The 12,807-nt window shown below is 37.8% G+C and overlaps 1 protein-coding gene and 1 long non-coding RNA gene across 2 annotated transcripts in view; one reads left to right on the top strand and one right to left on the bottom strand.

The window, feature by feature from the left end:
- Positions 1-4,661, bottom strand: part of LOC308398404 — a 30,684-nt gene extending 26,023 nt beyond the window's left edge. The window contains exon 1 of the long non-coding RNA XR_013971951.1: positions 4,356-4,661. This is a non-coding gene — a long non-coding RNA (uncharacterized lncRNA). The remainder of the gene's footprint in view (positions 1-4,355) is intronic.
- LOC308398400 (telomeric repeat-binding factor 2-like) lies at positions 59-11,529 on the top strand. Its single transcript, XM_080885005.1, has 11 exons — positions 59-484; positions 1,321-1,416; positions 3,172-3,302; positions 4,914-5,000; positions 5,749-5,889; positions 6,967-7,091; positions 7,439-7,972; positions 9,469-9,615; positions 9,783-9,853; positions 9,979-10,022; positions 10,608-11,529. Exons 1-11 carry the CDS (start codon positions 334-336, stop codon positions 10,764-10,766), a joined length of 1,686 nt encoding a protein of 561 aa, XP_080741131.1. The 5' UTR covers positions 59-333; the 3' UTR covers positions 10,767-11,529.
- Positions 11,530-12,807: the final 1,278 nt, after the last annotated feature.

Genomic DNA, 12,807 nt, shown 5'->3' with positions numbered 1-12,807 from the left:
ACGTCGGCTCAGAGAAGAAGCGCTTGTGTTTTGTAAGCTGAATTTTGACTTTCAGGCAGAACTCTTTTTAAAGTCTTAATTAAATTTTGTATTTTTGATATTGGACTGGCAGTCATGGTTGTAGTTTCACCGATTTTTAAACGTTATTTGGGGATATTTATTGTCTTGGATGAGTTTCTCTTGTGGTTTTATACAACTGGAATGACTTAAGTGCTGCCTGAAAAACTAAATTCGGAGAATAAAATGCCCCGGTTTGCCTTTCGGCCAGCCTTCAAATTTTCCCCGCCTTCATCCTAAATGCTTTCCTGCTTTACCGTCTAACTTGACGTGAATATGGCGGCAAAGGAGACTGTAAACAGTTATCAAGTGAGCGTTGAATCTGTCGTGAACGGCTGGCTAGTGGATTATTACTTCTTTTTGGCGGTAGAGTTCTTTAAAAATGAACAATACGAGGATTTCTGTGCCATTATAGATATACTCGACTGTAAGTATAAACAGTGTTTTTGACTAGTTTGGCTAGCTCGTAACCAGCTATAGTACTACCAGAACTGCCTAACTTCGTACCAAACTTAATACAAGTTAGCGGACTTAAATATTAGTGCTCCTTTATAAGTTGTCTTCTATCTTGGTTACGATAATACATGCTCTTAAACTTTCCAGGCGTCAGCTGACAGAAAATAAATGAATAAACGGGGGAAATTTCATGAATCGTGTTGTTGTGAGACTAAGCGGACTCATCGTCTTGTTATGTCGAGCGAGGCTGCTCTTATTTATTTGTTTTGATCTTTTATATACACAAGGAACAATTTCAGTTCTGTTTACATGTATGTACGTTCACGTAGTGGTTTTTCAACATACTAAAATGTGTCTTTTAAGAAAAAAATCAAGGTGATTTTAATGACATATTTATAGTTTTATTACCATACAAAAGACATCTTTTTCTTAAATACAACCTCCATACGCCTTATTTTTGGTTTGTTTTTTTTAAAATTATTTATTTATTTATTGAACTTGTTTCTAGGGCATAGACTTCTCTCCAGGTGACATGATAATGGAGTATCAACAGGACTGTCATAATGCCAAGTGTTTATGTAGCTGTACTTCTAATGCTGACAAACATGATACTGACATTACCTGAAAATGTTATTTGTAGCCAGTCAGTAAAATCGGTTATGTATTCCTTCAATTTGAGACACCTCAGTAGACGTTAAAAAAGTGGGCATATAGCCAGCTATTATTGCCAGTTACTTAGGCTATTTTGTGTTATTAATTTCTGTGTGTTTGGGGGAAATAAGAAGCTTCTTTATTGTTTTATTGCAGGTATTATGGCGCGCCCTTTGGAGTCCACGGATGACATCGCAATGAAATTTCGAGTGTTGCAGTTTATCTCCCGGATAAATGAGGGTGAAAACCTTGGTGAGTTCAACATTAATCGACAAGATCGGCACATCTGAGTATTACTGTGGTTCTTTAAGCGACATCAGTGTACAGGTCTGTGCATCAAAATAAATCATTTGCAAAAATGTAATAACTTACCTGTCAAATGATTAAAAAAGGGTATGTAACTAATCTGCAATACATTGTACCACAGTTATGCCACAGTTAGACACATTTAGAGGCCAATATAAATAATAAAAGCTTGTGATTAGAGTCTGACTACACACTCACTGGCTACTTAATTAGTTACACCTTGCCTATACTGGGATTGATCACCTTTTGCTTTCAGAGCTGCCTCAGTTATTTGTGTCACATAATTTTCCTTCCTTGGTCCATATTGACATGATATCCATTGATGTCTATTTAAATACCAGTACACATTTTTATGTAATATTCTGATATCACAAAAGTATCATATCACAATGTCACTGTTGTAGCAACGCCATGCCTTGATGTTCCCTAGTGTGGACAACAACGAGAAAAGCCGAGGCATGTCTCAGAGCAGGAACCACCTGTCAGCTTCCAATGATTTAGTGAAGCAGCTCCCTTTTTAGATCCCAACTTCCAACAAAGGAAAAGTAGTTTGTAAAACACCAAGGTGGAAATGTCAAACTTATTTCACTACTTGAGGTGGTGCTAGTTTCAGTCGTCATTATGCAAATGTACTGTTTATAAGATTGGGGAAACCTGCAGTCAGCTGAGACTGAAGGAGTCACTTGGATGACTGACAAAACGTTTCTCCCACTGAAAACGCTGCGTCCAGATGAACAGAATCAACTAACAACAGAATTGGGGACTAACATGCTAAAGTCACAGCGGAGATCAAGACTCACCAGACCAGGCAGAATTTTCCATTTTGAGTGAATGAGTCAACTCAAAATAGTCTCACTATTCTCCTCTGACTTCTCCCATCAATATGACAATTTTTATTCAGCGAACTGCTGCTCACTGGATGTTTTCTCTTTATCTGACCATTCTCTGTAAACCCTAGAGATGATTGTTAGAGAAAATCCCAGTACATCTTAAATGCACAGACCAGCCTGTCTGGCACCACAAACATGCCATGTTTAAAGTCGCTGAAATTCTTATTCTGATGCTCGGTTTGAATTCCACAAGTAGTCTTTACCATATCCAAATCCCTAAATGCGCTACAGCTGCTGCGGTGGGATTTTAGAAATTTCTATTAAGAAGCTTTTGAAACTTATTGGTATTATTGTACCTAATAGTCCAGTGATGTCCAGTGAGTGTATACATGGTATATAAAGGACATCTGGTGACATATCAATACTAGGACTGCTTCTGTAGCGCTCAGTTGTCACGGCGTCACTCACATTTGCAACTAAAAACAGACAACGTAGCAGAAACATATCTAAGAGCAGGGGTGTGTTAAAAACATTACGCTCAAGCTGCTCCGGTTTTTAAACAAAAAAAATCGTTTCTAAAAGAGAATTCAATGAGCAGTTTATTTTAAAAGACCTGTTTTTTTCTCATTTTAATATTTAATATTTTAAAAATTGCTTATTAAAGAGACAAATGTAATTTTCCATTATTACTCAATTGATAGAATACTTGATTATCAAGAATACTTGATAACAAAACTAAGTTTGATTTCTGTCATAATCAATAGCCTGATTCACAGCTTTCTCTAAATTCATATTTGAGGTTGACATCTCGTCATACTGCGAATATTGTGAATAAACACAACAGTGAATATTGGTTTGTCTTTGCCTACAGGTGTTTCATTTGAAATGGATGTGCCATCAACTCCTCTGGAATCAGCCTTAATGTTACTGGAAAAAATAAGCCAGGAATTCAGTATCCCACAGCAGGAGTATGAAAAGGTGTCCTCTTCTCTTAAAGATATGGTAAGCATTTCTCTTGAGCTGAATTCCTTTATTGTACTTCCATTCAAAGTAGAGCTGGGCGATATGAGATTTTTTCATATCACGATATGTTTTTTTCATTTCAGGCGATAACGATATCTATCACGATATAAGCCAAATAACTATATTTGTAAGATTTAAATGTGCCGTTGCTCACAAGTAAAATGTGAAATAATCAGCAGCTTGTTTTTATTTAAATATTTATTTCCCATAATAAGTTCAACAGGGTAGATGTACTTAAGGAACATGAGACTTTTTCAGATAAATAAAGGCAAATATTGCAAACTACACAAAAGGCAGCCGCTAAAGCGTTTAAGTTTCAAAATAGAACAAACAAAACAGACTAAATTGTCAATTCCACTTAGAAACAAAATATTAATTCTAAAAATAAATCTTAGTTTGTTTTACAGAAGATCAGACAAAACTGACTAACTTTTGTCAATATCAAATAAACTGAGAACTAAAAGGAAATTCTCAATCTCTCCTTGTTGTATAGCTTAACTTTTCAAACAGTTTTAACAGTTACTTTAGTCTGACAAAAGCCGAATGACGAATTAGCGCTTCCAGTCAGAGACTGAGGCTACGTCCACACGTACACGGGTATTTTTGAAAACGGAGATTTTCCGTTTTCGTTTTAAAAAATAATCCCGTCCACACATAAAGGCAGAAATGAAGAAAAACGCTGCTAGGAACATGCCAAAGCAGCAGGTGGAGCTAGATTCCTAACCGTGCCGAAATGTTGGCCAATCAGAAGTCTAGAAGCCTCGGTGGGAAAAAGTAAACAAAGCTGCAGCATAGAAGCAGAACCGAGTCGTATGTGTGGAGGGACAGTAACTGTGTGTATATGTAAGCATTTAAACACTGCAGAGAGTAGAATTAACAGTAACAGTATTGTAGAAATTCATTTCACTGAAACAATAACGTGGCGCACAGTGTCACGCATGCACCAGTTTATTGTATTTCCAGACTTGCTTTCGGCACAATTTACAGTGCACGCTACTCTGTTTTTTGTCAGACTTGAAATAGCCGAAATACCTTCACACTACGGAACTTCTATGGCTCTTCCGTTCGACAATCTCTCCGGCGTTGGAACCATCATCTGTTTTCTCTTCGGTCACGCTCGGTTGATTTTTCTAGTCGGCACACTCATTTCCTCCATTACCCGCTGGCTCCATTACCCGCTGGCTGCTTCCCAAACAAACACACGTGCGGCTTGGCACTTGTGCTGTACGTAACAAGTCACGCGGACGTGACGCTGCGGCTGTGATTGGTTCGGCTCTGCGCTACTTAATTTGGATTGGCTGACCTTTTTTTTTTTTTTTTTTTTTGAGGACAAGAGCGGCGAAGTCTATCGCGATAGCTTAAGTTCTCTATCGAGTAAAAGTTATATCGCGATACATATCGTTATCGTTCTATCGCCCAGCTCTAATTCAAAGACAACTTCTCCCTAAATTAAGTGGGTTGTTTTTGTTTTTACATTTTAAATATCTGCACTTGTTCAGCTTTTACATTCTTACATACGTCTACAAAGGCAATCAAAACAGTGGTTTCTAATTATATTCTGTTTAGCAAATAATATATTTCTGTCTTTAGATTGTGGGGATTTTCATCAAAAACAGTAAGTTTGAGAAAGCAGAAGAGGTGCTGATGAAACACTTTCCTCCCAAAAATATTGGAAAGGTGAGGTTACTCGCTAAACCTTTTTTTCACTACACGATAATAACATTTACATTAAAGTCAGTGTGTAACTTTATCCCTACTGATAAGTTATTTTGTAAAGTCTTGTTTAAAAATTGATAAGCATTGTCATATCGATGTTGATATGCTGTGTAATACAAAATAACCAGGATGGGAAGCTTTTGCTAATCGTTTTATAGCTTTTAAGTGTAGACAAAGACACAACGGTTAATTTCATTTCAGATCTACTAGGCTTTGCAAGCTTAGGCCATAAAAATACTGGATAATGGACAGTCTGCTTTCCCATCTTGCATCTCCTCATCAGCCACAGTCATCAGTGTGCTGATATGATGATAGCGCTGGTGCAGGAAGACATTATGTGGAAAAGACAAATTAAAACAATTGGTTTAGCTTGCATGCCTTATAAGTGTCCCTTTTATTATCTGGATGGGGTTGACTGATCACTGAATGATCTTTGGATGGTGGAGCCTCATTTCACTGTAGAATCCTCCCCAACTTTTTCTGCATTTGTTTTTTAGCTCCAGCTCCCTCCAGTGGCCAACCTCCCCCTTTACAACAAAACCATCAAATAACTGCATTGGCTAGTTTTCATTTTCTGTCACATGAATGTTAAACAATGTTGGGTCTGATTTTATTACATCCCTAAAACAATTTAAAAATTAAAATGGTGCATGCTAAGATATTCAAACACATTATATTTTTAATGTCACGTTTCTCACATTTTCTGTAGAGAGCAACATTCATGGGTCTCATCAGGAAAAAGAATAAGATTCATGAAGTCATTGAGCAAATCAACTTTCAGCACTTCAAGGAGGAGATGCTTGCGTTTTGCCTGAGGATCTGCCACTTCAGCCTTCCTCTTCTTCATAAGGTATACATGCTCTGTATTAAATATGTTTTGTTTTTTTTAGTTAATTATAGAAACTAATCAATAGAATAACTTTAAGCAATGTGAAGTCCTTTTAAACATTTGGGGTCAAGATTGGCCCATCTTTGCATTTAGACATTTCAGCACTTGTTGGGAAAATGGAATGTACACTGCCCGGTGCATCTGCAAAGAAATTGCTGTTACATGAGGTTGACAGCATTAAACTGCAGTCCAGCATTAAACTGTACCCTCTAAACCAGGGGTGGGCAACTCCAGGCCTCGAGGGCTGGTGTCCCTGCAGGTTTTATATGTGTCCTTGAACCAACACAGCTGATTTAAATGGCTAAATTACCTCCTCAACATGTCCTGAAGTTCTCCAGAGGCCTGGTAACGAACTAATCATGTGATTCAGGTGTGTTGACCCAGAGATCTAAAGATCTAAAACCTGCAGGACACCGGGGCCTGGAATTGCCCACCCCTGCTCTAAACCAAGTCTCCAGGGTTTTGGAGATATTTTTTTTGTTGGTGTTTTTTAAAGCCTGCGCATCTTGTAAAATTATCAGGATTTCTATATGTTTCTTTATTACCGGTATGTCTATTCTTCATGTACATCCCTGCTGTAATTTCCTGCTTAAGGATTAAGGATTTCATAGATCCAGCTCTTTCAGCTCAGATATAATATATGCTGACACCTTGATTTGTAGTATCTTCCAATACTAGTATTAATCAATAATAAGTTCTTCTTTGTGAGGAAGAGACCAGGATGTTTAAGGCTGCAAATATCAGATTGCTTTCTTGAGCAGTCCTAATAGCTCAGTGTGTTTAGTAAATGCATGAAAGGTTCAACTTGCTGTATATTATGAATTTAAGTGCATTGTCTTTTGACTAGAATTGAGATTCAAATGAAGAACAAACCATGTTTCATATGTAATCAATTCAGAAATCCTGTTCATGGAAGTTTCTTTGTTGTGAATTTTTGTGTGTGTGTGTGTGTGTGTGTGTGTGTGTGTGTGTGTGTGTGTGTGTGTGTGTGTGTGTGTGTGTGTGTGTGTGTGTGTGTGTTTGGTTTATGCATCCCAGGCTGCAAAACGTATCATTGAAAAAACCCCTGTGGATCAAGACAGCACAACAACTGAAAGTGATAAACAAGCTGAACCTCAGCCATGCTCTAGTTCACAAATAGCCACTGTCCAGTTTGTACCATGGTAATCGCTTCCCTTCTCTTAGTTGATTAGTAATGTTAGTAATGTCTAATGTTAATGTAATGTCCATAGTAATGCCTATTAAGATCAGTGGCAAAACAACAGTCAGTTTGAAAATGTGTGAAGAAAAATAATTCTCCCTTTTCTTTGAATTGGAAGTGATTATTAACTATATTAATACTCACCATTAGCAGCTGCATTAATTGTATGTTGCACTCATGTGATCACACTGTCCATGCATGTAAAAACATTTATGTATTAGATTAACTGTACATACCTTTTTGTTGTCAGGATGTTTGTTTGTCTGTTTTTCAGTTTTCTAGTGTTAATAGTATTTTATTGTCTTCCAGTACACATTCACTTATCCCGAAGACCAGGCTAGAAGCGGCCTACAAATCCCTGGCCACAGGTTTAAATAAAAAAACATTTGCTCAGTTGGAGGAAGAAGTAGACAGAGAGGAGCTGGAAAAAGAAAATTTTTGCGAACAGCTTTCCATGACATCAGAGAGGTGCACAAGTGTGGACTTGGAGGAACTGTTATTTCAGAGAGACTCAGGAGGCCCTATGGAAGCTTCCCCAGCAGACCAACCAACACAAGCAAATGCCATTCCTCCAATTTGGGCAGATTTACACTTTAAGAATCCGATTGTGCTGTGTAAAAGAGAGAACTACACTGTGTCTCGGCTGGTGGTGGAACCAGACAGTCAGGCAAGTTCACGCTGCACAACCGCTTTAGAGGAACTGGAACCTGAGGTCAGAAGGAAAAAAACACCACAGACACTGTCTGCATCTAATAAAAAAGACCGTCAGTGTCGGGGAACAGACAAAAAAGGTGCCACGCCCACCCAAAAGAGCTGCATTCAAGCCAACAGAACTCGCACCAGGTAAGTTAAAGTAGCAAATAGCAAGATGTTTTTGCTATCCGGTCGTTAAGTCTGACGTCATTAGCCGTGCCTGGGCCCAAACTCCGCTGCAGGTCCTTAAGTCACACGATCACTGCAGCATCACTGAGAGTTAAAAACTGTCTAAATTCTTTCATCTGTAATAAAATGATCAGTGTGGCTGCTCTACCAGGTGTAACAATTACGTTTAACATCCAGGCATCCATGAAAACTGAATCTATGAAGTTTAACGGAGTTAGAAGTTAGCAGGAAGTTAGCTCGCTAATTTCCATCTAAATATAATATACCATGTTCTGACCGAGGGATTTCTGAAAAAATTAAGACGTACAGCTCAGCTATCACTTCCGACATAAATGAAGACAGAAAAGTAAACAGCAGTGACTTTTGTAGGGTTACTGAAGTTGGACTAGCTGGTATATAATGATGTGCTACGTGATCGCTAGCGATCATATAAACAGTGAAGCTGGAGGATGAACGCTAACCTTTTTCCACTCGATAAAAAGTTAATGTGAGGGTTCCCAAAGGTTAGGGACAAATGCAATCGCATGGCAGGATGCTGTAAACAGACCAAACGTCAGTCAGGAGAACAACTGAGATAATCCATCCACAATATGAGGTTAGTCATTAATATACTGCTGCATGGGCTGGGCTGCAGTTACATCGTAAGGTTTTAAAAACAGATTTAAAATGATTAGCTGTAATAAAAACTGAGAGAGGCCGACAGTGATCACTGACTGTTTTTAGGGACTTGAGATTAAATAGAACAAGATACAAAGCATTAAAACGTGTTAAATACACAACAGCCTTATTAAACACAGAGTAGTTTGGGCCGGGAAGCAGGATTCATCACGTCCTCACTTAAAGACCGGATTGTTTCGCCTCGTCCATGCCCCACAACTTACGTCTGCCCCTCAGTTTGAGAACCACTGTGTTATGAGAAAGTTACTGTTTAGTAGATATACAACATTAAAAACCGTTTGTTTCAGCTGTTTGAGTTGACTCCTCTGACTCTGCATCCAGCAGGGAAAGTTATGCTGCAGCACAGCAGTTTGATGGTTTACTAAGCAATAAGTCCAAATGTGCATTTCTCACCTGTTACTGGTTACTAGATTGTCAATTTTCAATGTTTGAACTTATTTTATAATAACTTTGATGTGAAAACTAATAACAACCATCAATCCATTTTTCTGCTACTTATCTGGCTCTGGGTTATGAGGGCAGTAGCCTGAGCAAAGATGTCTGGATTTCCCTATCCCCAGCCACCTGTTTTAGGTCTTCTGAGGGTATATTTTGTTTTCACCATGTCAGCCAAATCACTCCAGCATGTCCTGGTCTCCTTCCAATTAGACATAGCAGAAAACACCCAATTAAGTCCTAAATCCTAGTAGGATGCTAAAAAAAAAAAAACAACTCACCCAATTGTCTTCTTTAGGTCCACAACATGATTGATATTTGACCAGTTTTATTTATTTATTCAGGAATCAGGATAATATGGACGTCAGCCGTACCACATCCTCTTCAGTGGAGAGCTCACCAAGTGAGTCACCTTCTCATCCTGTCCGACAAACAACCTCCACTCCTCACAAGGACTCTGGTCAAAAGAAAAGTCCTCGTCTTTTAAAATGGTTAGTAAACGCCAGTAACTGAGAAACTAAAAGTGGTAGAATACACCTGGGTGAATATTTCACCCAGCGTGATTGAGTAATAGTTCTAATCATTTTTAATTTTTATCTTTTGTAGTTGTGCTTAATCATTTTGCCAAACAAAAACACACTCTGGATCTTATTCACAGGAAGCGACTGTACCATGATGCACAGGAGAGCAAGGGCGGCGAAGAGTCGTATGTTACCCCTAACAAGAGCGGTATGTAACACTTCATTAAATATAAAATGTTTATAAATATTCAATAAGACTAAAGCAAGTTTGCCATCTGAAACATCTGGTTTTAATGTTTTTCTGTTTGTTTGTTTTTTTGCCTTCCTACAAAGGCTCAGACATGAGCACCAATTCAAATTCAGGCCAAAGGAAAAGGGTAAGTATAGCAAAACATGCTACAAAGCTAACTTGTCACTGTACTTTCCTGTGGATGTTATTTATAAATATAAATAATTAATTTATAATTTATTTACATAAATTACACTAAGTCAAACTCTTTGTTCAATACAGGCATCTCCATTTACAGTTTAGCATATATATTTTGTTCCTCTTTTGCACAAAAAGTACTCATTTGCAACCATCATACAAATGTAAGTTCCTGTAGGGATAGCTCAGTAGGTAGAGTGGTTGCCCCATGATCGGAAGGTCGGGGGTTCGATTCCCCTTAACAGCTACCCTGAGGTACCCCTGAGCAAGGTACCGTCCCTACACACTGCTCCCCGGGCGCCCAATGGCTGCCCACTGCTTCACTGAGTGAATGGGTTAAATGCAGAGAGCAATTTCCCCACGGGGCTCAATAAAGTACAATAATGTACACACTTTCTTCTTCTCTTCTTCTGTATGAATAATGCAGTACACATGAGGACATTTCACTTTAGTCAGTTACATTAAAAACAATTGAAACAATGTTTGGACTCTCCACAGTAGGAAAAAGCTAACAAATCTTTCAATTGTGTTGCAGAAATGGACAGAGAGTGAGACGCAGAAGTTAAAAGACGGGGTCAAAAAATTTGGAGAGGGCAACTGGTGTAAGATAAAGGAACACTACGGCTTCAAAGATCGAACAAATATCAACCTGAAGGACAGGTGGAGAACAATGAAGAAGTCAAATATCGTCTGACTCACCAATGTCATTTTATCCCATCTCCATTTATTTATTTTTGTTTCTTAAGCAAGTTATTGATAATTTTAAAAATTTGTTTATAGATTTGGTAAATGTTCAGTATCCACGGCTCAAAGATTGTTTTGTTTTGAGGAAGGGATAAAATGTTACTGTAATGTTACTGTAATGTTACTTTGATAGTCTCTTTTTGTCTGCATCTTTATGTTAATGTGTTCTCATTTGTGTTTCACGGGGTCCTAGAGGATTACAAGACATGACTCATACGTCCCTTTAGTGAACAAGGACAAAATTCAAGGTCTCTCTTCTCCCCCCCCCCCCCCCCCATATAATCCTAAATTTAAGTGACATTAATTAGCTTTTTAAATTGGATCCATTCTGTATGCTATTGTGACTACATGGCACTGAAGAAAACGAGTCTCCCCATCAGGATGCTACGCAAATGTTGATTAATTCCACATTGTGATAAGTGCGGATACAATTTAGTATATACAGAGTAGCTTTAAAAGTCAAAAATTTCTCTCAGTCTTGTGATCTCAGAAAAGCAGAACAGACCTTTTAATTAAAGATATGACAGCAGCAAAATATCCATTTAGCTGAGATCTACAGGTATATTTTCCCCCAAACAAACTATCGATAAAAAGAATGAATGGAGCAACCTTTTGTGTGTGTGTGTGTGTGTGTGTGTGTGTGTGTGTGTGTGTGTGTGTGTGTGTGTGTGTGTGTGTGTGTGTGTGTGTGTGTGTGTGTGTGTGTGTGTGTGTGTGTGTGTGTGTGAGGTCTGATGCAGTGAAATAGATATAAAAAATAAGCCCAGAGAATTTAAAAATCCTTTCCTGTTTACAAGCACAAACCCATATTGAGACATACATTTTATCATTCAGTCCCTATTAAAAATAATGATGAACATGAACAAAGTTCTGCTATGACATTACTGTTGGTAATTCTGGGTAAATATAGGTGCCCCTTAATGTTCTTTATTCTTCACTTACAGTATTAATAGCTTCCATTGTTTTTTCTCTTCAGTAAATATAGTGAGATTCCAGAAGTGACACTGCAAAATAAAACACGTTTCCTTTTCTCCACTTCTCCAATAACTGTCTCACTTTCATATTCTGTGAAACCGTTCTTTGCTGTCATTTTCATTTATGCGTGTAGTCCAATTAAACCCGTGTAGACTGAAATATCAGTGAGCTACCTTAAAATGAAGATTTAAGTAGGAGAGTAGTGAAATGTAGCAGATGGAAAAAATTATATATACCAAAAGAACTGCGTTAATAATGCCTTTACAATGTAAACATGTTACTTTCTGCTACTGTACTTTTTTTTTTTTTTTTTTATCCAAATACATTTCTTTCTAAACAATACCAATTATTTTTAGGCTTTAATTTTTATTTTTTGGCCCATAAATTGCATTATTATCATTCAAGCTCCCCAGGAAAATAAATGAGGCGTTATTAAAATGTCACAACGGTTTTAATGGCTCAAAACTGTACAGTGCTACAGCAACAAGATAGTTTGCCTAGTCGAGGTTTCTGTAGCAGCTTGGTGTTTGTGCGGTAGGAAAGCTCTGCTTTCTCATCTGGGATTGAAACCTGGATTATCAGGGCTTGATAAATCAGAGTTAGTTAAATCTAGATCAGGTATGTGTAAAAACAAATTGTTTAAGGCAAAAAAAAAAAAAAGGAAAGAAAATGCAAAAACAAAATCACTGTTAAAATTGAATGTCTAAAGCGTAATGCGCCTTCCAGTCCAGTGTGTGGCAGCACGAGGTTTTGCGAGTATACGATTTGCCAATGAGTTCAAAGAGTAAGTGTAAGATTTAGTTCTTTTCTTCTTTTTTTTTTTTTTTACTCTAAATTGAGACCAATGTATTGTTATACGTAGTATTAATTGAGAGTTGTCTCAAAGGGTGTCTTCTGGGGTAGTTGACCTGGTTATTAACTTCTGTCCGACAGAGATAAAGAGTATTGTAAGGAAAAAATGAAGAAAAGATGGCAAAAACAGTGGCAAGAGGAAAGAGGGCGGGGAGGGGGAATGA

The sequence above is a fragment of the Rhamphochromis sp. 'chilingali' genome (assembly GCF_963969265.1).
Source record: "Rhamphochromis sp. 'chilingali' genome assembly, chromosome: 6".
NCBI lineage: Eukaryota > Metazoa > Chordata > Actinopteri > Cichliformes > Cichlidae > Rhamphochromis > Rhamphochromis sp. 'chilingali'.
The sequence above is the reverse complement of the archived record's forward strand: the minus strand, read 5'-3'. Positions and strand labels throughout refer to the sequence as shown.